This window comes from Microtus ochrogaster, chromosome 8, assembly GCF_000317375.1.
Source record: "Microtus ochrogaster isolate Prairie Vole_2 chromosome 8, MicOch1.0, whole genome shotgun sequence".
NCBI lineage: Eukaryota > Metazoa > Chordata > Mammalia > Rodentia > Cricetidae > Microtus > Microtus ochrogaster.
The window spans coordinates 40,772,210-40,799,101 of NC_022015.1; the positions used below are offsets into that span (position 1 = coordinate 40,772,210).

At 51.0% G+C, this 26,892-nt stretch overlaps 1 protein-coding gene across 3 annotated transcripts; it reads right to left on the bottom strand.

Moving 5' to 3' along the window:
* Nucleotides 1-1,546: 1,546 nt before the first annotated feature.
* Nucleotides 1,547-26,420, bottom strand: Capn1 (calpain 1). Of its 3 annotated transcripts, none has more exons than XM_026781553.1 (22): nt 26,259-26,420; nt 24,898-25,165; nt 24,696-24,765; nt 24,303-24,421; nt 22,289-22,422; nt 22,022-22,190; nt 20,377-20,460; nt 19,967-20,052; nt 19,333-19,407; nt 19,088-19,248; nt 10,333-10,508; nt 9,165-9,176; nt 7,327-7,535; nt 7,192-7,231; nt 6,610-6,675; nt 6,463-6,520; nt 4,925-4,989; nt 4,469-4,537; nt 4,170-4,248; nt 3,185-3,301; nt 2,830-2,888; nt 1,547-2,303 (listed from the first exon to the last, which is right to left on the bottom strand). In XM_026781553.1, the coding sequence occupies exons 2-22, from the start codon at nt 25,162-25,164 to the stop codon at nt 2,277-2,279; spliced, it is 2,142 nt and encodes a 713-aa protein (XP_026637354.1). In that variant the 5' UTR covers nt 25,165; nt 26,259-26,420; the 3' UTR covers nt 1,547-2,276. The 3 variants fall into 3 exon arrangements, with proteins under 3 accessions (XP_026637354.1, XP_026637353.1, XP_005351828.1); XM_026781552.1 differs by having other exon boundaries at nt 26,036-26,420; XM_005351771.3 differs by having other exon boundaries at nt 25,811-26,420.
* Nucleotides 26,421-26,892: the final 472 nt, after the last annotated feature.

The following is a 26,892-nucleotide window of genomic DNA, read 5'->3' on the forward strand; positions in this document are numbered from 1 at the left end:
TTTCTCTGTGGCTTTGGAGCCTGTCCTGGAACTAGCTCTGTAGACCAGGCTGGTCTCGAACTCACAGAGATCCGCCTGCCTCTGCCTCCCGAGTGCTGGGATTAAAGGCGTGCGCCACCATCGCCCGGCTGAATTTATTTTTTAAGTAAAAAAATAATCCAAATACAACACAACAAAATAAAACCAAACAAATCCAAATAGGGCAACCAAGAAGCTGCGTCATGGTACAGCCTTTGCTTGGGGTCGGGATGCCCTCAGATTCCCACTCACTGGCCAATCACCACAACAAATTAAAGTTACTCTAGAGAAGGCCAAAGGGTTGAGTCCAGGACATCATCCACCCCTCCTCCTTCCAGAACCTTCCTCACAAAGCAGTTCCCTGCTGGAGAAGAGGCCAGTACAGACTAGGCCTGCGGGCTCCCTGTGAGTAGGTAAGTGGCAAACTGCAAGCTCGGGACACTGTCCTGATTATCAAAAGTATCTCTGGGACCGGAGAGATGGCTCAGAGGTTAAGAGCACTGCTTGCTCATCCAGAGGGCCTGAGTTCAATTCACTAGCACCCACTTCATCAACCACATGATGGCTCACAACCATCTATAATGAGATCGGATGGCCTCTTCTGGCATGCATGCATGTAGGCAGAACACTGTATATGTAATAAATAAATAAATCTTAAGAAAAAGTCTCAGTTCTATTTCTATATGGCAGTCTTGTGGGAAGTCCTCATTTCCTGGTCCCTCACATTTTTTGGTTTTGTTTAGTTTTTTGAGACAGGGTTTCTCTATATAACAGTCCTTGCTGCCCTGGAACTCACTTTGTAGACCGAGCTGGCCTCACACTCACTAAGATCCTCCTGCCTCTGCTTCCTGAGTGCTGGGATTAAAAGCGTGCGCCCCGCCACCACCCAGCTGGTCCCTCCTTCCTTGCTTCCTTGTTTCCTGCCTTCTTACTTTCTCTCTCTCTCTTTTCCTCTTCTCAAGACAGGGTCTCATATAGCCCAGGCTGGCCTGGAACTCCCTATGTAGTTGAGGATAACCTTCTAATTCTCCTACCTCTATCTAGACAAACTCTCTACCAATCAAATACACAGCCCTGGATCCTTCGGGCTCCACTGGCTGCCTGCAGCCTTTGTCCTAGCGGGTGACTTGTTTTCATCCTCCAGTCCCACCCACTCATGTTCCTGGCAAGCAGAGACACAGAGGCAGAACAGCTTATATAAGCTGTGGCTGATCCAGTGTGGCCCAGGAGGGAGACAACATGCCTGTCCCAGCTTCCTAGTGGGGCAGCTCTGTGCTCAGTAGAGGTTTTGTGTTCCCTTGCTGACACTGGCAGAAGAGGAGGGCATGCAAAACCAGAAAAGCCGCCCACACTGGATTGTCAATAGAGCCGTCCAGCCCATGTTTTTGTCTTCAGCCCTTCTCAACATCTCAGGGTAGCCACAGCTGTCTGCCCAGTCTCCAGCCAAAGTGGGCATGCTGCTAACGACTGTCTCTAAGCCCTGGCCTGCTGGTACCATCAAGGTTTGGGAGGATAACACGCAGAGACGGATGTGCACCCTTACTTTTATTTTTCCACTGCACTGAAACAAGGGACCGCCCTACCCCACCCTTAGTGCCTGCTCCTCCATAATCAGTGCACTAGCCCCTCAAACGTTCCCTTGAAAATGACCAATATAAAAAAAGGGAGGAGGGGAGGAAGGGAGGGCCTGAGCACCCGCTAAGCCAGGAAGTTCCTGGTGGGCAATGGGCAGGAGAGGAGTGGTTTGGTTTGCAGAGGGATCTTGGCTGTTGCATAGGAAGGCACAGGTGATCCTGGCTGTGGAGCTCCCTCGTGGGGAGAGGTCTTCAGAACCCAGATGCAGACAGTGTGAGCTAGCTAGTGGTTATAAAGTCTGCAGTCTAGGGGATGGCAAGGGTTATAGCCTCTACAGATTAGGGAGAACACACATCCAGACACTAGTGGGGGTGGGGGCAGGGGTGCCTGCTCCTGCCCCAGAGGAAGGAATAAGCAAGGAGCTGCCTTCCTGGTCTTAGCCATGAGCAGGTCCAGGGCTGTCCATTCTGAGCCTTTGGCCACAGAGGTAGGGAGGGGCCCATGACTCTGCCCAGAGCAGTTGAATAGAGGTAGTGGGGAGGAGAAAGGACAGGAGGACAAAGGTGGCTTCCTGTTCCAAGGAAGGCACTTGCAGCTGATGTGGTCTGGTCTGGCATGGCAGGAAGGCGTGGGATGGCAGAAGAGGAAAGGAAGAGCACGGGCAATGGGAGTCGAATCCCTCTTCATGCAAACATCGTCAGCTGTAACCACTGTAAGGGCCAGACGGACAGGTTACCAGGAGCCGCAGAAGGGCAGCATGGCTCCTTCAGCTTCCTTCTTCACCCGTCCCAGAGCCCAGGGTCCAGCCCCAGGGTTCAGCCATCACCATTTGCACCTCATCCCCTTTTTGGGGGACCCTCTGCTGATAGGGGTGCTTTTTTTCTTTTCTTTTTTAAAGACAGGGTTTCTCTGTGTAACCCTGGCTATCCTGGAACTAACTCTGTAAGCCAGGCTGGCCTCGAACTCAGAGAGGCAGGTGTGCCTTTGCCTCAGTGTAGGGATTAGATATGTGCACCACCACGCCCAGCAGGGGGAGCTTTCTTACTTCTCTAGTCCAGGAGACCAGTCTGCTGATTCCCACATCTGGGGGCCTGGCCTCCTGTTCTTCATCCCTCCCCTGGTTCCCAAAGCCCCTGATCCAAGGCTTCCAGGACTAGGACTCATATCTGAGATCTGGTTCCAAGGCTATGGACACCTGCCCAGGAAGGAACAGGTGAACACAAATGGTCATCTCACCTTAAATAGATCAAAGGTCACAACACCATCCAAGTCTGTGTCGAGAGCTTTGAAAAACCCTGTGTTCAAGAAAAAGATGTGTTAAGTCTGGAACATCAGCCAATTAATATCCAGCAAGACTGTTTCCTACCTCCCATGCACCCCAAGCTATTGTTCCTTAGAGCCATGAAGCTTCCTGCCCAAAGAGGCCTCTTTAGGCCCTCCTCTGCCCACACTTCATAAACCTAGTACCTATAGATAAGTCCCTGTTCCCTCCTCAGCCTCCACCCTTTTTGCCCTCCCCCCATCTCTCCCACTGGATCACGAGGACACATTGCACGCACTGTGAGAGAGTAGGTCAGTTAGGGACACTCACGGAACATGGTCTCCAGTCGTACGAGGCAACACACGAAGTTGTCGAAGTCCACAGCAAGGTCAGGCTCTGAGTAGCGGGTGATGATGAGTTCATGCAGCTTCTTGTTAAGCTTGAAGCCTGGGCAGAGGAAGAAGAGTGAGTGAGGGCCGGCCGGAGCAGATGCAGCCAGAGAGGGTAGTGGAGGAGTTGTTCTGGGCAGGATACACAGGGTCATCTCTCTCTGGAAAGACCTCTTGGGTAAAGCGGCGAGGGGCTGAGCAAGTGAGGACCAGGTCTTAGGGAAGGGTGCATACCACCCAGGTCACTCCAGGAAATCGGGAGCTGGCTGCAGAGGACCTAGGCATCTGGCCGCATTTGGGTAAAACACTCTGGACTTGTTTTTACACAGGCCAGGGTGGGAGAGTCCTGCACCTATCTCCCCGGAGCTTGGAGCTGATACCCAACATCCTCTCTCTGCCTGCCTGGTTATATGTCCTGAACTCAGTCGCTCTCCCTCTGAGAGTTACTTCTTCACATTGGGGCTGTAAGAAAGGGCTCTGTTTGGTGGCCATGGATAAAGCACTTGCCATGAAAACTCTCGGTCCAGAGTTTGGACTCTAGAATCCACATAAAAACCAGGGGGTGTGGTAGTCGGCCAGCAATCCCAACATTCACTTGGAAGGCAGATTGCACGAAAGTTGGATGACTGAACTAGCTTAATCTGCGAGACCCAGTTTCAGCGAGAGACCCTGTCTCAATAAGAGCAATGGAGGCAGACAGATGAGGTCAACCTCTGGCTTCCATGTATGCACACACACACGTGAACATAAATAAACAATGCAAACCACAAACAAATGCACAGGTACTATTAATTAAAAACCCCTTGTTCTTGGTAAGGAGAGGAAAGGGAGGGACAGATGGAGTAGCCAGTTCAGTAACCAGAGCATCATCCCCAGGAGGCAGCCCTGGAGCTCAGGATCGCGGGGCCATCAGCCTCGGGCCTCACCTGCGGCCTCGATGGCCATCCTCATCTCATAGGCGCTCATGCTGCCGGACTTGTCCAGGTCAAACTTCCGGAAAATGGTCTGGGTGGAGAGGAAAGGGTGTGGACCTGGTGACTCAGCAGCTCTTCAGGGCTACCTGCTGCCCAGGGAAAGGAAGGGAGGAGGGCAACGGCCAGGAAGGTCTCATTTGTTGAGATGGGTGGGCTTGGGTGGGAAAGGAGGTCTGAGGGATGCCTGCTGCCAGGCCTGGCCATGACTGAGGCCACAGCAGGGCAGGAGAACCCAGCCAGGGACCACATACCAGGTAATTTCGGATGCGGTTCCACAGGATGTTGAATTCCACCAGGCCCAGCTTCCCATTGCCATCACGCTTGACAGATGTTAAGACGGAAACTGTACAATTTAGAGCAGATGTGTAAGGGGGGTAGTTGGGGAGAAGGGAGCCTGGCCGTGAGGGGAGAGACAGAGCGGCCATCTGCAGCCTATGGCTGGGGTTCTATGTGTTGGGTATAGTTAACTGGGATGCAGAGAGGTGCAGAGGTGGTACCAGCCTTAGGACTGAGTCTTCTCCATCTCCCAGAAGACCTGTGCCTCACTCTCCCTTCCTGGAGATATCTAAGAAGGTATTTGAGCACGAGACCTCACCACATCCACACCCTTCCAGCTCCACCCAAGCTTCTCAGCGGTTCCTAGGACAGTGACGCAGCACCTTCCTCAACCTCAAACCCCACAGGAGACCGAGCAGATGGAAGGATACATCCATGAGGTTCACCATGCTGCGACATGACTCCAGGCTGAAGCCATCGGTCCGCAGGTCTTTGTCTGAAACAAACAAACAGGTCGGAGAACGCCACTCAGTTGGGAGGGTGCTTGCCTGGCAGCCGTTAAGCCCTGGGTTTGATCCCCATCATATACACCAAGCATGGTGGTGCAGGCCTGTAACCATGGCAGTTGGAAGGAGGAGAACAGAGGACAAGGAGTTCGAGGCCAGCCTCAGATATATAGACCCTATCTAAAAAAGAAAAGAAAGGAAGAGAAAAGAAGATGGCTGGAAAGATGGCTTAGTGATTAAGCATACTGGCTGCTCTTGCAGAGGACCTGGGTTTACGTCCCAGCACCCACACGATGGCTCCACGGCCACTCGTAACTCCAGATCAGGGGATTTGGTTCATGCATGTGGTACATTTACATGTGTGCAGGCAAACATTTATATAAAAAATATATAATAAAAACTTACAAACCCACAGCCTCCATATCCCTTCCTCATACACACACACACACACACACACACACACAGAGACAGACAGACACAGAGTCTGTAACCCCAGAGCCATTGGGGACAGAGGGAGGAAGATTGCTAGGGCTTGCAATTGCTGCCAGCCTGGTCCTACACCCAGTGAGGGACCCTGTCTCGAGGGCACAGACAGAGAATGATAGAGCAGGGCACCCGATGTCCTTATCTGCCATGAGAGATGACAGAGATCGAGAAGAACCCAGTCCCAGGGCTCAATTCAGAGGTCTTGCAGAACTGGTCCTGCTAGGAGCCCTACGCTGATCAGTGAGAGGGAGGCTCCAGCCCACGGGCACTGAGACCAGCAAACTATGGGGTGTAGTGCTGCCCTCCTGAGAAACCACAGAGCATTCCTGGGCCTCAGGAACCAACTGGTCCCAATGAAAGGAAGGAAGTACTGGGCAGACATACAAGAAATTAGGTAGAGGAGCCAGCAGGTGATGACTGTGGGCTTGGGAGGGTAAACAAGCTTCGCCAGCAGGGTAGGACCAGGGAGATGCTGGCCAGAGGGAGTTATGTAGACAGAGGCCTGGCACAGCAAACCACGGGCAGCTAGAACAGACTCATGCCAACATGCAGCAGCCAAGGCCAGAAGGGAAGAGCAAGTCGGGGGCGCTGCTTTTGTCCACACACACCAGAGCCTGGAATTTAGTCTTACTCTACATCCCAAGACCTGTGGCCTGGCCTGGAGGCTGCAGCCTTGCCTTTCCATCAGCACTGAGCACCTGTGGCTGGCCCTGCTATGGGCTGTCTGTCCTCCCTAAAATCACAAAGCTCAAGGGAGCAGATGGGGCGGAGCAGGGTTAGTAAGAAGTCTGGGATAGGAATGGTAGCGAGTGGAGCCAGACAGTGGAAGGCCTGACAGCCACCTAGACCAAGGTGTGCAGTTTAGTTCCACGACGACTGGGATGAGTTGGGGAGGACACAGGGTGAGGGCAGTCATTTGGACATCCTCATGTTTGCTAATTATCACAGGGTGGGAACAGTCATTTGGACATCCTCACGTTTGCTGATTATCCTGTTCAAGATGGTCTGTAGCTCCTTGACGCTGATCTCCATGTCCTAGGGAAGAGGAAATACGGCATCTACTGGGTTCCCCCCCTTCACACACGGGTTCCCATCCTACCACCCCCTTTCAGGCCCTGACATACCTCCCCTGCCAGCTTGCTGAACAAGGTTTTGAAGGTGTCATCGATCTCCTCTTCAGAGAGCACTCTCTGTACCCAAAATGGAGAGACTAGGTCAGGGATGGTATGGCCTGGCCCTTGCCTGCAGGAATGGCTGCTGGAGGTGGGGTGGGACCTCACAGTTACAAGTCACTCCACCTCTCTGAGCCTCGCTTTTCTAACCTGTAAAATGGGATCTGCCTTCTGTCTAGGACTCTTGTAGCCTAAATGATGGGTACAAGTCAGTGAGTGCTGAAAAGTCTGGGCTGGAGTCTGTGCTGTGTGAACTAGGCTAACTCATCAGCCTCTCTGAACTTGTGTTTCCCATTCAGAGGGTGATATCATGAAGAACGCAGATGAAGTAGTTATGGAGAAGAAACAAGATACACAGACGTAGCATAAGAACTGCCTACTATCATCATTACAGGTTCCTTGCAAACTGTGAAGTGCTGGGCAAACAAGGGACTAGCTAGTTTTGTTTTAAGGACTTCTATCAGAAGGGAGTCTGCCCTGCCAGCAGAACCCAAATCCCATCACGAACCTGGGGGAAATAAGGGGACCACATACCTCATCAGGGAGGTTGGCCTGGATCTGCTCATCTAGCTCCCTGTAGAGTAGAGAAGGTCAGTCAGAGGGCCTGGGGCAGAGGCAGGGGAGAGATGGGGAAATGGAGAGGTGGGGGGAAGGGAATCTACTACTCACTGGGTCCCAGCTCTCTTCTCTGAGAAGAAACGCAACACAAAGTCACCCTCCTTGTTGGGCTCGAAGGTGGAGGGCACGACCACATACTCCCCCGGCGGCAGGCGGATGCGGCTGCTGACCTCTCGGAGGTTGATGAAGGTCTCTGACCGGGCCCGAGAGGAGTTGGCCAGGAAAAAGTCCCGCTTCAAGTGCACAGGCTGACCCACCAGCTGGCAGGAGGAAGGAAGCAAGCAGGGGACTGCAGTGCCCGCTCAGGCTGCCCTCGGATACTGGTCCAGGCCCGCAGTCCAGAGCCCAGTCTGTGAGAAGCAGCTTGCTAAGTCATGGTACCCAGCCTGCGAGACCCTGATAAGTTACTCACCCTCTGCAAAACTTGGGTGCCTCAGCTGGAGATGCGGACCAGTGGTATAGGGCACCGGCGGTACAAGACCTCCCTAGCATCTTTACATTTATTCACTGTGCTTGGGGGAGGGGATGCCTGAACGCCCCTGTGAGGAAAACTTGGAATCTGTCCTCTCCTCTCACCGTGCAGGTTCGGGGATCAAACTCAGCTCCTCAGGCCTGGGGTCAAGTGCCTCTACCTACTGAGATATTCCAGTCCCTGACCTTGATCTCCGGGGTCAAGTGCCTCTACCTACTGAGATATTCCAGTCCCTGACTTTGATCTCCAGAACGGCATTAAATCAGATATGGGCCTGCAATCCCAGGAATTCAAGGTCACCCTCAGCTACAAAGCAAGTTTATGTAGCCAGCCTAGGCTACATAAAACCCTATCTCAAAAGTAAATAATAAATAAAATGAAACAATAAAAAGAAAATATGAGTGCCCTTGCCTGCAGATAAAGGACTCAACAACACTATGATGCCAGGATGTCGAGATGGCTCCACAGGTAAACATACCTGCTGCACAGGCCTGGTGGCCTGAGTCCCATCCTGGGATGCTGTGGAAAGGACGAAGGGGAGAGCCCGGCTCCACAAAGAGGTCCTCTTATTTCTACACTCATGATGTGGTTCGTGCACACACACCCCTTCTCTCTCCACACACACACACACACACACACACAATAAAAAAGTTTAAAACCTGATGCAGGCTGGGCATGTAGCCCAGTGGTTCAGTGCTTGCCGAGCACATGTGAGATCCTAGGGTCACATCCAGGACTGACAAACCTAAGAGGCCATGTAAGTTCTGCCGCCATTGTCACTCATTGGCACTTTCCCTGTGTCGTGCCTCGCATGAAACCTGACAGTGGCCCTTTGCTGACTGTCTTGATAGCTCCAGAGGAATCCCACACACAATAAAATAGAGCCTTATGTAGCCTAGGCTGGCCCTGACATCTCTTTATAATCAAGGGTGACATTGATCTCCTGATTCTCCTGCCTTTACCTCCTAAGTGCTGGAATTACAGGCATGTGCCCCCATGCACAGCTGGGAAGTGCCACGTCTGCATACAAAAGCCGAGGTCCAGGGCTGCAGCAACTGTTCAGCCAGTGGCACACGCTCCTAGCCCCCCACCCCAAGGCCTGATTAGCACTTCCTCAGTATGAGCAGCAAGACACAGAGAACTTGGCCTGTGTGCATGCTGAATGGGGACTGAGGATCAGGGTTCAAATCCACTCTTTGCTACCTGCCCCCAGGAGTGCAATGACTGCCCTACTTGATGACAAGAACTGGGGGTGGGGTAGCAATTTTCAGGCAGTGACAAACAAGGTGATATCTCCAGAAGCTGGATGTGGGGTGTGGGTAGGGCTGACTTCAACCTTGCTCCTCCCCTCCTGGCCTCATCAGGCTGGTGAGTTCGGGCGGGCTGATGAACCAAGTAGAAAGAGAGCCACACCTACCTCCCGTGGGACCTGCAAGAGAGACAGAGAGAATAATGTGTATTTGCCCAGGAAGCTAGGGCAGACATATCAGATAGAGGTCCTGAGTTCTCAGGGAGGGAGCCTAGGGGACAGGAAACAGGCCAGTGGTGACTCAGACCTATCCTCCCAGCAGAAGGACAGGGCAGAAGTCTCTGTCCCTGTGACCTCCTGGGCCTCTGCTCCTTGAAGCAGCTGTGACCAATCTCAGTGTGACAAAGCCCAGGGACATCTGCTGCAAGGGCTTCTAGGTGGAGGCCAACGCTGTGGCCTCCCTCTGCCCTGACAAGGAAGATCTAGAAGTTTCCATCTCTATCTTGAGCTGCAGAATAAGAAGCAGGGAAAGGCTGGTGGTGGTGGCATATGCCTTTAATCCCAGCACTTGGGAGACAATGAGTTCAAGGCCAGACTGACTGATCTACAAAGCAAGTTCCAGGACAGCCAGGACTGTTACACAGAGAAACCCTGTGTCTCAACAAAGAGAAAAGAAAAACAAAACAAAACAAAAAACCAAGGGAAGTTGGGCAGTGATAGTGCACACATTTTTGAAAATTAATTTATTTTATGTATATGAGTGCTCTATCTGCATGCCTTTATGGCAGAAAAGGGCATCAGATCCTACTATAGATGGTTGTGAATCACCACGTGGTTATTGGGAATTGAACTCAGGACCTCTGGAAGAGCAGACAGTGCTCTTAACCACTGAGCCAGTCCTGTGGTACACACTTTCAATTCTAACACTCAGGAGGCAGAGACAGGAGGATCTCTGAGTTTGAGGCCAGCTTGTCTTACAGAGTGAGTTCTAGGACAACCACGGCTAAACAAAGAAACCCTGCCTCAAAAAACAAAAACAAAACAACACTAGCAACAAAAAGATGCAGGGGAGGCACCGAGTAGGGCCTAGAATAGCCTCTTCCGGTAAAGCAGACTCTCCCCACCAACTCCATAGGCCTCTGCTCGCATCCTTGCTCCACAGAAAGCTCCAAAAGCTGAGCCCATAGTCTGATACCAGAAGGTGTGGCACACAAAAAATCAGCCCAGCTCCCTCTTCTCCACATTCTAGAAGAATGGTGACCCTCCTTTCCTGGATCAACCACTTCCGCAGATGCTTCCCGCAGTGGGAGGAGGTGAGCCCACCCTTCAGGCTAACCTCATACACAGCAAAACCAATGGTCTCCATGTCCCGGCCAAAGCGCCGCTCCCTGCGGCGGTTCTTCTGCATGAGCGCCAACAAGAAGCTGCAGCCCGACTCGCGCCTGTCATAGTCATCTTCGTCATCCACCTCCTCCAACCGGATCTTGAACTGTGGGTTCACCCAGAAGGTAGCTGCAGGAAGAGAGGAGGCTCAGAGGCAGGCAGGGCGGATGGCTTCCCAAGCCTCGTCCGCACATTCCGTGTCTACTCACTCATAAACTTGTTCAACACTGCGGTTCTACATGGCCCCTGACTTAAAAACAGGAGAGGAGATGGGCAGGACAGTGCCTCTGCCTGTCAGGGCTTGTCTTTCAGAAGCTGAAGTGGGTGAATTATCAGAATTACTACAAAGAAAAGTGTTGTGAGATATTTTGTTTGTGTTCTGACAAATAAAGCTTGCCTGGAGATCAGGGGGCAGAGCTAGCCACCAGTTAACCATAGTGTAGACCAGACAGTGGTGGCTCACACCTTTAATCCCAGCATTTGGGAAGAGGAAGCAGGAAGATCAGGAGTTCAGGACCACCCTGGGCTACAGAGATTGAATCAGTCTAACAGAGAAACAGAGCCAGGAGATGGTGGCTCGCACCTTTGATCCCAGCACTAGGGAGACAGGATCTCGGGCCCTTTCGGTCAGAGGAGCCAAAGAGGTAAAACTTGACTGTGGCCGCTCCTTTGCTTCTCTGATCTTTCAACATTTACCTTGATATCTGATTCCGGTTTCTGTTGGTAAGACTAATCAGTGCTTCAGAAAGTAAACTGGAGGAGCTGCAGGATTTATTATAACTCAGTGCACACTGGTGTGCTCAAGGCCCTGGATTCTAAAATGAGACGCAAGCTGCAATTGGCTTGGGATAGTGACAGCAAAGCTGAGCCCCCAAGGAGTAGCCAGTGCCTGGCTTCCTTGGTGCCTTTTCAAGAAGCGTTGAGTCTTAGATCACTCAGCCATCCAAGTTGGGCACACAGGTACACACACACAAAAATATATATTTTTAGGTATAAGTGCTCTGTCTGCATGTCCACTTGATGCCAGAAGAGGGCATCAGATCCCACTGTAGGTGGTTTTGAGCCACCATGTGGTTGCTGGGAATTGAACTTATGATCTCTGGAAGAAGAGAGCCGGCTCTCCAGCCCTTGTTTGATTGATTTTAGTTTTGTATGCATGTGTTGGTGAGTATGGGCATGTGAGTGCAGTACCCACAGACAGCAGAAGAGGGCGTTAGATCCCCGCGAGTTGGAGGCACAGACGATTGTGAGTCACTGATGGAGGTATGGGAAATAAACAGAGTCTCCTGGAAGAGCAGTGAGCCATCTCCCTAGCCCAGAAAAAACGTTTAATAGACATTTTAAGTAGAGACTATGAACAGATGACAGAGTGAGAATGTGATGACCATCATTATCCCCAGACAATCCAAGCTCATGTGACCATAGCATTTAATTTACGGCAAGCAAAAATGGTTTAGCATTAAAATGCCATGTCATAGAGGGGAGGGCAAGCCAAGGAAGGTGCTCTAAAATCTCTGCCTTGTTTAGAAGAGCAGCTGGGCACAGAGTGTTGATAGGGCTGGGCTCAATGGCAGAGCACTGTGTCACCTATGTGAGCCCCTAGAAGCCAGACTCAGCATTTAAAAGACTAACAACAGCAACAAAGCATAAAAGGAAAGTGAAACCTGGCAGCTGTAATTCCAGCACTTAGAGGTAGAGTCAGGAAGATAAGAAGTCCAAGGCCCTCAGGGCAATGGTGGCGATCACCTTCTATCCCAGCACTCAGGAGGCAGGTAGATCTCTGTGAGTTCAAGACCAGCCTGGTCTACAGAGTGAGTTCCAGGACAGGCTCCAAAGCTACACAGAGAAACCCTGTCTCAAAAAACAAAACAAAACAAACAAACAAAATAAAGAAAAAAGAAAAAGTTCAAGGCATCCTCAGCTACGCAACCAGCTTAAGGCTGTCCTGGGTTACATGAGACCCTGTGTCTCAATGAAACAAAACAAGATGCATTAGGCATGTTCTTGAGACATTTAAATGCACAGTGGGAAAAAGCTTACTAGGCAGGAGGGTTACTGTGAATTTCAGGCTAACCTGGACTACCAAGTAAGACCCTGTCTAGCAGGGTGATGGTGGCCCACACCTTTAAATCCCAGCACTCAGGAAGCAAAGGTAGACAGATCTCTGTCAATTCAAAGCCAGTCTAGACTACAGAGCCAGTTCTAGGACAGCCAAGGCTACACAAAGAAACCCTGTCTGAAAAAAACAAAAAAGAAAGAAAAAAAGAAAAAAAAGAAAAGAAAGGAAGGAAGGAAGGAAGGAAGGAAGGAAGGAAGGAGGGAAGGAAGGAAGGAAGAATGTAGGGAAGGCGGGAAGGAGGGAAGGAGGGAAGAGAAGATAAAGCAAAGGAATGGAGATAAGTATTAACATACGAAGCAGGTGCGATGGGCCCGTGGGTAACGGTGGTGGCTGCCAAGTCTGACGACCTGAGTTTGATCCCTAGGAGACACATGGTGGAAGGAGAAAACTGACCTCCGTCAAGTTGTCCTCTGACTTCCATGTGTTCACAGTGACACCTGAAACCCCATCACTTCAAATACAAATAAATGTAATCTAAAAAAAATTGGGGTGCCTGAGAGATGGCTAGGTGTTTAAGAGCAGTTGCTGCTCTTCCAAAGGACCCAGATTTAATGCCAGCACCCACATAGCAGTTCACAACCGTCTGTAACTCCAGTTCCAGGGGATCTGACACCCTCACACAGACATACGTGCAGACAAAACCCCAAGGTACAATAAATAAATCTTTAAGAAAGAAAAAATTTAAAGTAGACTATTATAAAATCACCCATGGGGCTGGAGAGAGGTTCATTAAGAGCACTGACTGTTTTTCCAGATGACCCGGGTTCAGTTCCCAACATCCGTTTGGAAGCGCACAACTGTCTGTAACTCCAGTTCCAAGAGATCTGTTGCTCAATTCTGGCCTCCGAGGGCACCAGGCATGCATGTGGTGCACAGATATAAATGCAGGCAGAATACTCACACACATCAGATAGACAGACAGACAGACAGACAGACAGACAGACAGACAGGCAGGCAGGTAGATAGGCAGGTAGATAAGCAGGTAGATAGGCAGGTAGAAGAAGTTAAATACATAAACACTGGGATGGAGACTGCTGGGGATGCATCTCAGTACAGAGTGCTTTGTTGGTACACACAAGTTGCCATCCCTAGGACTGCAAACTAAAGAAGCTAATTTTCATGAAAAGGAAAAAGAGGGTTCAACAGCTGCACTTTCTACCAAACAAACCATCTATCCTTATGCAAACTCTTCTAGAGCACACAAAGGAAGAGGCTGTTCTAATAGAGAAGGGACCACAGCAGTGTGGTCAGGGCGAGCAAAGAATGAACAGGCAAAGCTCACTCATGAAAATTGTTGCATGAATGTTCAAAGGGTTGGAGAGATGGCTCAGCAGTTAAGAGCACCGGCTGCTCTTCCAAAGGGCCTGATCTGATTCCCAACCTCCACAAGGTGTCTCCACAAGGTGGCTCACAGATGTCTGCAACTCCAGTTTGTGAGGATCTGTTGCCCAATTCTGGCCTCCGTGGCACCAGGTATACATGTAGTACACAGACATACATGCAGGTAAAACACCCATGTGCATACACAAAATATGAAACTAAAACCTTTTATCAGGTGGGGATGTAGCTTAGTTGGTAAACTGCTTGCCTCCTAGTGGACCATGGCACAAAGCTCTGGGTCCCACCTCCAATACCTGATAAACTACGCATGGCTGTGCAGACTTACAGTCTCCACACTTGGGAGGCAGAGGAAGGACAACCATGAATTTTAAGATGGAAACTGTCTTTTAAAAAAAAGGTGGTGGGGGGCAGGGATGTGGTTCTGGGCAGAACACTTGTTTAGCGTGTGTAAGGCCCTAGATTTGATTTCTAGGACCACAGAGCAACAACAGAACCTCCCACAAAGCCCTTCACTCCCCAGCACCCCACCAACAAGTCTGCTCTAGTGACACCTAGCACAAATATGTATTACTGGAGCTGGGGAGACCTCTACGGGTGCATGCCACCAAGCCTGACCGTCTGACTTCCGCCCCAAGTCCTACAGGGTGCAAAGAGAAGATCAACTCCTACAGGCTGTACTCTGACCTCGTGTGTGAACCCCGCCCTGCCAAAGTAAATACAATATTAGAAAATTAAACAACAACGAAAAGACAAGCCAAATCAGGAATCCCTTAATGGCGGCTCCTATATGCTCTACTCTAGACAGTGTATTAGGAAAGAAAACGCACGGAAAGTTGGGAAAGTGGGACAAGATAACACAAATGCATCTCATTCGTGGGGCACCAGCTAGGAAACCACAAAGAATCTAGAAGAGACATGCGGATACAAACTACATTTAAATGGCAACTGGGCATTATTGTATCCATAAGTATCATTTGAGAGGCAAGAATCTGTTCATGTATTTATTTTGCTTTTTTTTTTTTTTTTGAGACAGGGTTTCTTTGTGTAGCTTTGGCTGTCATGGAACTCACTCTGTAGTCCAGGCTGGCCTCAAACTCAAAGATCTGCCTGCCTCTGCCTCCCTAGTGCTGGGACTAAAGCCATGTGCCACAATACCTGCCTCAATAAATGTTATTTTTAAAAGCTAATTTTGGGGCTAGAGAACTGTTGCAGTGGTTAAAAATGATGGCTGTTCTTTTAGGAAATTTGGGTTCAATTCCCAGCACCCACATGGCAGCTCACAACTGTCTGTAATGCCAGTCCCAGGGGAACCAATGCCCTTTTCTGGTCTCCACATATACCAGGCATGCATGTGGTACACAGACATAGATGCAGGCAAAACACCCATATGCATAATGTAAAAATAAAAATATTACTATATACATATACAAATATGTCAAAAGCCACTCTGAACCACTTCTGGTACAAGTGTGTTGGATACTGCACACACAGTCTTTTATAATAGAAGGATGGCTCACCAAGCACTAGATCTCAAAAGATGTACCCTTTTAAAAATTATATTCTTTTTTTTTTTAAATTATATTCTTCTATAAAGAGGGATGAAAGGCCAGAATAAAGGGCTAGGAAGATAGCTCAATCTGGAAAGTTCTTGCCCTGTAAGCATGAGTTCAGTTTCCAGAACCCATGTTAAAAAAAACCCAGGATGCCAGGCGGTGGTGGTGCATGCCTTTAATCCCAGCACTGGGGAGGCAGAGACAGGTGGATCTCTGTGAGTTCAAGGCCAGCCTGGTCTACACAGCGAGTTCTAGGACAGTCAGAGCCAAACACTGAAACCCTGCCTCAAAAAAAAAAAAATCTTGAAAAACTGAAAACAAAGAAACAAATGCCAGTGTGGCGTGGCCTCTTCTACTCCCAGAGTGGGGGAGGGGACAGAGGAACACCTCTGAAATCTCTGGCCAGCCAGCCTAGGCTGTCTCAAATACAAGGTGGGGAGTGGCCGAGGAAGAACCTCCAACGCTGTCCTCTGACCTCCACTTGCACAAGCATGAGTGAACATTTGAACACACATACGTGCCTGCATATATGAGAGCTCGAGCAAGCAAGCAAGCACGCACGCACGCGCGCACACACACAGTAAAGATATACCATGTTCTGAGACTGAAAGGCTCAAAATATAAAAATGTAAATTTGATCTGTAGATCTAATAAGAATTCCAAATAAGATCTAATTTTATTTTAGTTATGAGATACAGGCTGGCCATGAAGGCCCCAAACAGAAATCCTTAAAAAAAAATAAACTATTACATTTATTTACTTTAGGTAGTCCTGGGGCTGGAATCCAGGACTGTTTACTTTCCAGAAAACACTCTACCACCGAATTATACTTCAGTGCCCCCAAGTTTTTTGTTTTTTGTTTTTGCGAGACAGGGTCCCTGTGTAACAGCCCTAGCTGTCCTGGAACTAGCTCTGTAGACCAGGCTGGCCTCAAACTCACAGAGATCCTCCTGCCTCTGCCTCTTGAGTGTGGGATTAAAGGTGTGCACCACCACCACCCAGCACCCTCAAGTTTTCTTAAGAAAAAAAAAAGACTTATTAACCCAATGCTAAAATTTGTAAGCAAACATAAGGCAAGATTTAAGAAGAACCAAGTGTGGCTATATTCTCTGTAAGTCCCAGCACTTGGAGACAGAGGCAGGTGGGTCTCTGAGTGTGAGGACAGTCTGGTCTACAGAGTGACTTCCTCTCAGCCAGGCCTGCCCAGAAAAACTCTCTTAAAAAAACAAACAGCAACAAAAAGATTAAAGCCGAGAGGTGAAGGGAGGAGACTCGGAAGTTCTAGGTCACCCTTGACCATAAACTGAGTTCTAGGAGAAGTTAGGTCACAGGACTCTGTCCTGGGATTGGAGGGGCAAGGGAGATGGCTCAGCAGCTATGTATGCATACTACTCTTGCAAAGGATGGAATTAGAGTCCCAGCACCCACATGGTGGCTCACAAACTTCTGTAAGTTCAATTCTAGGCATCTGATGCCCTCTTCTGCCCATGGGCACCAGCATGCTCATGGTGCACAGATAATATATGCAGGCAAAACACCCATATACATAAAATAAATACACTTTAAAATAGAGACTCCTAGGCGGATCTCTGTGAGTTCGAGACCAGCCTGGTCTACAGAGCTAGTTCCAGGACAGGCTCCAAAGCCACAGAGAAACCCTGTCTCGAAAAACCAAAAAAAAAAAAAAAAAAAAATAGAGACTCCTGAAGGAATCCACCTTGTCTAATAACAGGACTTCTGATAACATTTACATCATAAATCCATAACAATTACATCAGTGAGTAATTGACAGACGCTTGGACCAGGGCCAGAAATACCCAAAAAGATACAGGAACTGCACAATGGTGATAAAGAAGCTGGCAGAGAAAAGCACAGGCCGCTCAGCTGTGGTAAAGGAAACCAGCGCTTAAAGGTTTGAAGAAAAATAAAGTGGGGAGAAGAATGCTTCTAAAAAACATCGGTGAGCTTCTCAAGGGAACACCACAGGGATGAACTTGGTCAAGCCAACGCTGCCAGGAAGGAAATGGCAGCAAGGCAATTCAGAGCAGAAGAGGGTGGAGACCTGCCTGCCCCTGTCTGCGGAGTGCTGGCATTAAAGGTGTGTGCCACCGCCGCCGGGCAATCTCTTCCTTTCTTTTCTAACAGGGTCTCATGCAGCCAGGCTGGCCTCAGACTTGCTCTACTTTCAAAGCTGGCTTTGAACTCCTGATCCTTCTGTCTCTACCTCCCAAGCACTGGAATGAACAAGAATGAGTTGCCACAGGGGACGTGGTCTCTTCAATGACATGCCAGGTCTCTAGATGACAATAAAAGAAGATGGGGGCGAAAGAGAGTAGAGAGTTCCCAGTGGGATGTGCGGACCATGCAAACTGCTTATTAGAGGCTTGTGGTTACGAATTTACAAGGAAAACAGCCTTACTTGTTTTTTTTTCCAGCCACATTTTGTGGTTCCGACTCAGTAGAAAGCTTGGTTCATCTGGGATTGTGGTTGTGCTGGGGTGACAGGAGCAGAGAGAGGGAAAGGGCAGGGAACTAGATGTTTGCAAGGTCAAGAGGAAAACAGCAAGGGCAGGCAGAACGGCTCAGTGGATAAAGGCAGTTGCCACCAAGTCTGGCTACCTGAGTCAGATCTCCGGGACCCACATGATGGAAGGCAAGAACCAGCCCTGCCAACTGACCCTCTACATGCACACACGTACCCCCATAAAATAAATAATTGTAATATTCTAAAATATATTAAAATGAGCCAGGTGGTTGTAGCACAGTCCTTTAGCCCTGACACTCAGGAGGCAGAGGCTGGCAAATCTTCAAATTTGAATCCAGCCTGGTCTACAGAGTGCATTCCAGACAGCCAGGGCTACACAGAGAAACCCTGTCTTAGGAAACAAACAAGTAATCTATGTATCAAGATGATGATTCATATCTGGGTAAGGGGACTGGGCTGTGTCTCAATTGGTAGAGGGCTTGTCTCTCATTCGCAAAGCCTGGGTTCCATCCCCAATACCACATAAGCCAGGTGTTGTAATGCCACCTATAATCCCAGCATTCTGGAAGTAGAGACAGGAGGGTCAGAAGTTCAAGGCCATCCTTGACTACAGAGCAAGCTCAAGGTTAGCTTGGGTTACCTGAAACCCTGACGCAGAAAAAAAAATCAAAACAAACCAAAAATGAGAGAGAGAGAGAGACAGACAGACAGACAGACAGACAGACAGCGAGTGCAAAATGATAGAATAGAGTAATTCAAATGGGAGTCCGCAAGATCAGTCAATTCCAAGAGAGTGAGGCCTGGGCAGCGGCAGATGTATTCCCAGACTGGGCTGAGTAGTGAATGGCAAGGCCCATGATGCTCTGTGGTGAGCAGGCGGAGCTGGAGCCGAGGGAGGGGCACAGGACAACGCAACTGACCACGTGCTACAGTCACCCACTTGTAAGAGGGAAAGGTGAGAGGACAGGAAGTCAGTGGGTCAGGAGGGAAGGGTGCTGGGAATGAGGGGAGTGACCAGCAGATGTTTGGATAACAACAAGGTGTTCTTACCCAGGCCCCAAGCATTCAGCAGGGTCCTTGAGTACCTTAAGGACATTTAAGGATGTACCCCTCAATTCTAATGTGAGGAACACCCAATCTGTCTCCCAAGGCAGGCGGCCTTCCCCACACCCCTGCCCTGACTCCCAGCTTGCCTCTCGGCTCAGGTCACCTGGGTAGTTCCTGCAGCCACCAGCCGTGCTCCCTCTGCGCCAGGTGCCCTCATATAGTGTCGTATTCCAGTTCCGGAGGGTCCTGCTCTTAAGAGCATCGGGTGTGAGGTTGCAGATCTCCAGTCTGGTGAACTCACGTATGAAGTCTTGGAATGACATCCTGCGGGCCCAAGGCAGAGGTGAACCACAGTTCCCCATCATGAACTGGGTTTTAGGGGAGCAAGTAGAGAAAAGGGTTGCTTACCAGAACTCCCCATCCTCCATCTTGATCCTCAGCTGCTCTCGCTCATAGGGGTCCACTTTGTTCCACTCTGAGGAGCTGTGGGGAGCAGGCACGGCCAGGGCTGGACACCACTGACCTAGCTAACTTCTGTCCCTGGGTCCTGTCCAACCTGGTGTGTTTTCCAGAGCCCGGCAGGGCCTTTCTCTAGAACCAGCCCTCTTGAGGTCTTTGTAGGTCCTACGCAAGGGCCTCCTCTTCTTTTTGAGACTGCTCTCACTATGTAGTACCATATTTCTCCCCTCTTAAAGACCATGAGCTGGAACTCACTCTGTGCAACCCAGGCTGGCCTCAACTTTGTAGTGATCCTCCTGCCTCAGCTTCCTGAGCACAAGAATTACCAGCAGAAATCACCGTGGCCAGCCAGGGTGCTCTTATCAAGGTCAGATCAGATGCCCTGATATATCCATAGGCTGCCTCAGCTCCCACAGCCTGGGTGGGTCTGTCAGGGCAAAATCCTAAAGAAGTACACAAGATAGGACCCCTCTACTCAACCCTGAGTCCATTTCCAGCCAGCTGCGGTCCAGGCAGACATGTCAGGGACTTCTCCAGATGTCCCCACATCTCCCCAACCAGTGCCCATTGTCCTGTCCCTTACCTATCACACCAGGGTCCTTTCCATTCCACTTCGCCCCAGGGGTTCCGCATTCGGATTAGGCTCACCCGCTGGCCCTGGTAATTCACCTGTTTCCCAGAGTACACATCACTGCTATGCCCTTTGACACCTCTTCCTGGGCCACATTCTTCACCATCTCACCCCGCTTAGTACCCAGCAGCATACCAGGGCCAAACAGCCAATATACCCTAAAGCCAGTCCTCTAGGGATTTACAGCCCTGCGAGACAGCTGTACATTGAACTAGAGTCACTGGAATAAGCATCAATGTATACCGCACAATGGTTATCCCAGGAGGTCAAAAGGGAGAAACCACCTCCCACAACCCTGGTCAGATGCCAAGAAGGCATGGGAGTGGGAACCACCCTCAGGGCAGGCCCCACCCAGGAAATACCTGCTTGGCAGCCGTCACAGAATACGCATGGCCCCTCACCAGGTTCTTAAAGGTAATAGCCTCCAAATCCCGGATATTGGAGATCTGCAGAAGGAAACATGCGCTGTGATCAGATGAGGCGCCATTCCTGCTTGGAGCGGTCACGAGGCACACCCAGTCCTCCTGGCACATCACCCACACAAAGGCTGGTGGGAAAAGCTACCAGGGACTCCTGTCCCGCCCACTCCATTGTAATACAGGACCGCCGTACCTCCTGGGGAGCAGGGCCAATCCATCTAGAGGCCGTCACTATGCTGCTACTGGTTAGGGCTGGCAACATCGTGAGTGTGCACATACACACACTTAGAATCAAGCCCACCCCTAAGAGGAACTCAGTGTGCGGGCAAGCAAGGGGGGAAGAAAAGGACAGACTCAAATGGGGCTAAACTTGCAGACTCATACAGCCCTTAAAAGGAAGTTTCCTCTGTTGTGGCTGTGCATCAGTATGTGCACTTACAAGTGAAGATACCTTCAGTGGGCAGTGGCTTCAGAGCCCGAGGGGAGCCACAAGGAGGTTGTGAGTTATTTGATGTGGGTGCTGGGGACTGAGCTTGGGACTTCTCTAAGAGCAGTCTGTGCTCTTAGCCACTGAGCCATCTCTCCAGCCCCATAGCTAACCTTTCAGACATTGTAGTGTGGCGTTGTCATCCACAAAGTTCACACGTGGCAATAGCCCAGTCAAGCCAGAGTTTCAGATCTCAGTGTTTTAAGTAAGTTTTCGAGATTTCGTGTTAGGCCACACAGCAGCATTTGGCCAAGGACGGCCTGGAAGACTGCATGATGTGGAGTGATCGGGGGCAGACTAGGGAGGTCTGGAAACAGTTGTGGGGCTGGTGAGGGGAAGCAAGGAGAAAGGAGAGGGTGGAGCTAGGGGTGGGTGAAGTCTGAGAATAGGAAAGAGGTCTTATCAGAGATCAGAAGCACTTGGGCTGTGAAGGCCTCTGAACACGAGAAGGTAATAAGAATGAAAAAGGGCCTTGTTAATCTTCTCTGTATCATTCCAATTTTAATGTATGTTCTGCCTAGAGAGATGGTTCAACGGTTAAAAGCATTGGCTGCTTATTCAGAGGACCTGGGTTCAATTCCCAGCACCCACATGGAGGCTCATAACTGTCTATAACTCTAATTCCAGGGAATCTGACTTCTTCACATAGACATACATACAGGCAAAACAATACATATAAAATGCAAATAAATAATTCATAAAAAAAAACTGAGTTGGGTGGTGGTGGCATAGGTCTTTAATCCCAGCACTGAGGAGGCAGAGGCAGGTGGATCTCTGTGAGTTTGAGGCCAGCCTGGTCTACAGACTGAGTTCCAGAAAGGGCTCCAAAGCTACATAGAAATCTTGTCTCAAAAAAATAAGCAAGCAAGCAAACAAACAAACAAACAAAAAACTGACAAAGAAAGGGAGCAGAAGGAAGCAGGGAACTAGTCTGGGGCACAACTGAGGTCGGAGGTTTGAAGGTGGAAGATAGGAAGGAGGTGGTGGGTAGAGCTGGTTTTGCATCCACAACCTACAGTGAGGTGAGGGGTGTGTGTCTCAGGCTGAGCCTGGGCTGAGGATGAGGTCAGGGCTGTGCAGAGGAACATGGACATCACTCACATCAATGGAGCAGCCAAGCAAGGAGCCTCGGTCCAGGGCCTTCAGAATGATCTGGTAGAGGTCGCTGGGTGCCTTGTGCAGATCGTACCACTCGGTGACCCCACCAGTAAAATCCTCAAAGGCCTCTGAGGTGCAGCCTCCTGAGAGGGCCTCATAGCTGCCATTCACCCTGTGTGCAGTTCCAGGGCAGGTAAGACCAGGTCTAAGAGCCAGGAGCAACCCTTCCACCCCTGGAGACCGATGGTGCGCCCTGGGGTTCCTACTCACTTGGCATAGGCCTTCTCAAGCAGGGCGCTCCAGAACTCGTTGCCCTGGGCAGAGTGCACGAACACCAACTTCCCGTCCTTGGTGGGCAGCAAGTCATCCACGACCACGTCCACCCACTCCCCAAACTGCCACAGCTGTGGGGGAGGGGCAAGGTGAGCACCTGCTCTGGGGTCCCCCAGGCTTCAGCTCCAGCTGGGCTTACTAAATGCATGAGTCTAGAGCCACATGCCAGGTGTGTGTGTAACACACATGCATTCGTAGAAGCATGCTTTTGTCTACTGGAGTATATAGTCAGTCAGCCCCCCTCAGCCCCAGGTGCCACAACTACACACACCTTTATTCTCCGCACTCAGAAGGTGAGTTCAAGGACAACCTGATCTACACAGTAAGCTCCAGGACAGCCAGGGCTGTCCTGTAAGTAAGACTGGGTCTCAAAAACAAAACAACAATTCCACATAGACATATTTGGACCATGGAGATGGTTCTGGAACTAAAGGTGCTTGCTACTAAGCCTGAGAATTTGAGTTCAGTTCCAGGATCCACATGGTGGAATGAGAGAACTGACCTTTACACACCAGACATATATATATATATATATATATATATATATATATATATATATATATACCATCACTCCTCATTAACACACATGCACATCACAGGCACACGTGTGTGCACACATGCAGACACTCGTAAAAATAATAAGTAATTAAAATTCTTAGATGAACAAGTACAGACTGGTTTCTTGATAGTTCCTAGACAATAGTGAGATGGTGAGATGATTACATGGCCTTAGGTCTGAGCCTCAGTTTTCTTACCCAGGAAAAGGAGCAACAGAAACTAAGACAACGCAGGTGACACCTATAACTCGAGACTGAAACGGAACAAGGCTCCCCTTCGGATATGGAGAGAGCGAGGGTAAGAAGTTCTTCAAGACAGCCCCTAGGCCCTGCCCCCTTCTTGCCTTCTTGCCTCCCTAGTCTAAGCCTGATTATGGGCATCAGAGGGAGATGTAGGCTGAAAATGTTGAGCCCAGACCCTCCACCGCAGGTGGGCGGGGCTGGTTCACTAGGTCACAGATTTGCCCAGAGATGCCGAAGGACCCGGGTAGAAGAGTGATGTGCAGACCCAGACTGTCTAGGAACAGAAGCTTCCAGGAGCTCCAATAATTGTCACAGGGAGAAGCCCACAATAGTGAGGCAAGAAGAAGCCCCTTGAAGGATTTGGGAGGAGGTACTGAGGGGGCCAATCAAAAGCTGGAGAGAAGACTGGAGAATTGAGGATAGGGGGTGGGGAAAAGGGTGGGGAGGCTACGCCCCTGTGGGCTAGAGCAGGGTAGGTGTGGGGATCTCAGCACAGTGAGTAACACCCGCCATTTCTTCTCGGCCAGGGCAGAATGAGGTAGGGGCCCTGACTAGGCAGAAGGAAAGAACAAAGTCTCCAGGCATGGCGGGGTCATCATGGTTGGAAGACCTCAATTAAGACTTTTGGGGTGTACTTCTCTCAACAACGGCTCCTGGAGAATTTGTTCGTGTAAGTTGAAAAGTAGGCCATGTTGGAAACATCAGGAGAAGGAGTTTTAAATCCCAAGTCTATCTTTTCTCCTAGACTCTGTCAGAGCTTGCCAAAGTTGGGAGGTTGGGAAAGGGAGAAGTGACCGGCGGAGATGCCCTTGGGTTTCCCCAGCAGAATATTCCATCTTTAGCTGGGGAAACTGAGGCTTGGGTGAAACAAAAGATCACTTTGTGAGCCAAAGCACAGCCTTTCTCCTCCACACATTCTCTTCCCTAAGCACGGCCTCACCTAGGAAGACAGCCAGCTGAAATACCTGCCTGACCATTCACTCATGACCGACCAGAGGTGGCATTGAGCGGTCAAATACCTTCCAGAGGGAGGGCTGCCCCCACGGGGTGTGGCACTGGCCATCCCGACTTCAGAGTGCTGTGGACCATCACTGTATATGGCCCTAACGCCAACTATGCCTCCACCCCAGGAAGGGTGCGGGGCCCTTCACCTGGAAATGGAAGATGCCAGCATATCCATCCTGAAAGCTCTGGCCGTAGGGAACCACTCGGTGTAGAATGGTCTCGTTGAGGGTGAGGGAGGCAATGGCAGCCAGGAGCCAACAGTCCCCTGGGATAAGAAAGACCCTTATTAGACTTGCCCTGTGGGTCTGCTCAGGGGAGGGTGGGGTGCTGGGGACAACCTGGGATTCCCTGGGTGAGGAACCCTTCATCTCCCTCGGCTTACAGAAAAGACCCAGGAATCTGGGCAAACCAGCACCCGTGCTGATAGCCAGAGCCTGTCTAGGCCTGCAGGAGGGAGGAGCTGGGGCAGTGCCCAATGGAGCGGGAATGGGGAACCACAATGGGAAAAACACCCAGAACCCAGCCCAGGGGGGGCCTACCCAGTGCTCCCTGGCAGATGTCTGTTCGGGTGGCTCCATCCACGATGAATTGGGGGTTTGACAGCAGCTCCTACAAGACCCACAGTCCTGTTCGTGTGCCAGTGCCTCCTAGAAACTGGCACCCAACCACCACTAATAACGGGCCCCGGTCCCACTCCTCACCATCAGCAGAGCCAAGTTCCACCCAGCGTGGCCTTCTTACCGTAGGACGCTTCCATTTGATGCCGTAGGCTTTAGAGGAATTGGGACCCAGTTCTTTGAAGCCCAGGCTGTGAGTCACCGGAGGGAAGGCCTCGTCTTGGAAGAGGACCCCACTCTGCAGGCATCTTGCCCGCAGCTTTTCATAATCCTGGCCCAGGTACTTGATGGCATTTTCATGGCGGCCCAGGCCCAGGTCCTTGGCCCGCTGTTTTTGCACTTGGGCTGATACCCCGGTGCAGTACACAGGTGTGATGAACTCCTCTGCCATCCTGGGGGACACATGGGCCTGCTAGAAACCCAGGCCTTCCCAGAAATAGGACGTAACTCCTGCCTGCTAGTGCTTTCCTGGACCTGTCCATTCCTCCCCAGACACGGTTTCTCTGCTTCACTGCCCCATTTACAGATCCTGGGACTCTCAGCCACCTTGTCAGGCTCCCCAAATCTGGAAAAGGGTGCTCAGTTTCTATGTACCCGGCCACCATCTCTCCTTTCCCTTATTCCCATTATCCAGGTTTGACAGTTCTTTGCCAGCCATCCAGGTAGGTGGTGTCGGGCGAAGCCAGCCCACATCAGCACTGCAGGTAGAATCTCCGACCTTGTTTTCTGCCTGTAAGCCCCCTCCACAAAGTTGTCAAGCATCTACTTCATTTGCCTTTTTTGGCGTCTTAGGAACTGAATACTCCAGGCACTGATGCCCCTCCACAGGCTCCTGAGACCGGCTGAACATCAGAGCACTGGACGCCGGCCCAGCTCCTGGCGACAGGGTGAGCGCCTGCGCTGAGCTGCTTCCTGACCCCAACCCCTCAGGCAGGCACCGAGAGGACCTGGAACAGGGGTTCATCAGCGACAGCACCCTAGCCTCAGAAGCAGTGGCCTGGGTCAGACAATCGCAGTCTGGGCACCCAACTCCTTACCTGGGGGAGGGGAGTTTGGGAGATTGCTGCGGTCCCTGCTGCTGGCTTCCTTGGTGGCAGCTCAGGGCAGGGCCCAACCAGGAAGAGGGCTCCTCCCCGCCCTCCTCCACCGCCCCTCGGCCCTGGTTCCTCCCTCTTTGGTCCTCCACCTACTCCTGAGGCTTTTACCCCGCTCCCTCTACGCTCTCTCTTATCTCTCACACAACATTTTTTACTATCTCTTACTCAGGGTGTCTCTCCGTCCCTCCCTTCCTCGGCAGGCTTTGAGCCAACTCTGCGTGAGGACAAATTGGTAAAAGGCAGAGTTGTCCCCCGGGAGGAGCCGGGCGCCTGTCCTGGTGATGAGGGTTGGGCTGGGACAGAAGGGCACGGCCAGCCAGAGGGAGGGGAGGGCAAGGGGTATTTTTAACTGGGGCCGCAGCTCGAGTTGCAGGGCCGCCGGCCCCACCCCACGTCGCCCTCCGGGAAGGTACTGGGGACGGTCCGGGTTGTGGCACACTCCCCGCAGCACCGACCCGCCTCCTGCGCCCCGGCGCGCCTCCTGGGTCGCAGCTGTCGATCCTCCTGCCCAGTCTGTGATCCACGCGACGCAGAGATTACCTCCGGCCGCCGCAGCCGCTCTCTGGAGCCTCCCGTGCTGGGTGCGAGCGGACCTCTACCGGACGCGGAGCAAACGACAGCCCCACCCCGGGCCTGTCCTTGGGCCAGCTCCCCACCCCCGCACCTTAAGACGCAGTCCTGCAGGTCTAGAACTCCGTCTTAGCGGTCTTTGCGCATTCCCTGCATGGCAGTAGGTAAATCCGTCCCTTAATTTCCCCAACCATGCAGCAGAATAAGAGGGACAATGACTGCCGCCAATCTTTGTGTAGCGGCGTCCTGAAGTTTCTTGAATCCAGAAGCTGAGAGATGTGAGCATTCTGGCATTCTCTCCCAAGCTCTTGGTCTACCCACCTGGGAGTGTGGCCTTTGTGGGGGTTGCCTGACCTGGGAGAGAGCAGCAGAGACCCTGAGCACCACTGCAGGCCCGCCTGGGGCCCGCAGATTCCACCTGGTGCCCTACAAAAGGTTGGAGAAACAAGGAT

Coding starts and splice junctions, on each gene's coding strand:
- Capn1 (XM_026781553.1), bottom strand. CDS start 25,164: ATGGCAGAGGAGTTCATCACACCTGTGTACTGCACCGGGGTATCAGCC. Junction 6,676..7,191: donor AGGCCAACCTCCCTGATGAG/GTATGTGGTCCC, acceptor TTTTGGGTACAG/AGAGTGCTCTCTGAAGAGGA. Junction 2,304..2,829: donor TGACCTTTGATCTATTTAAG/GTGAGATGACCA, acceptor TGGCCCTTACAG/TGGTTACAGCTGACGATGTT.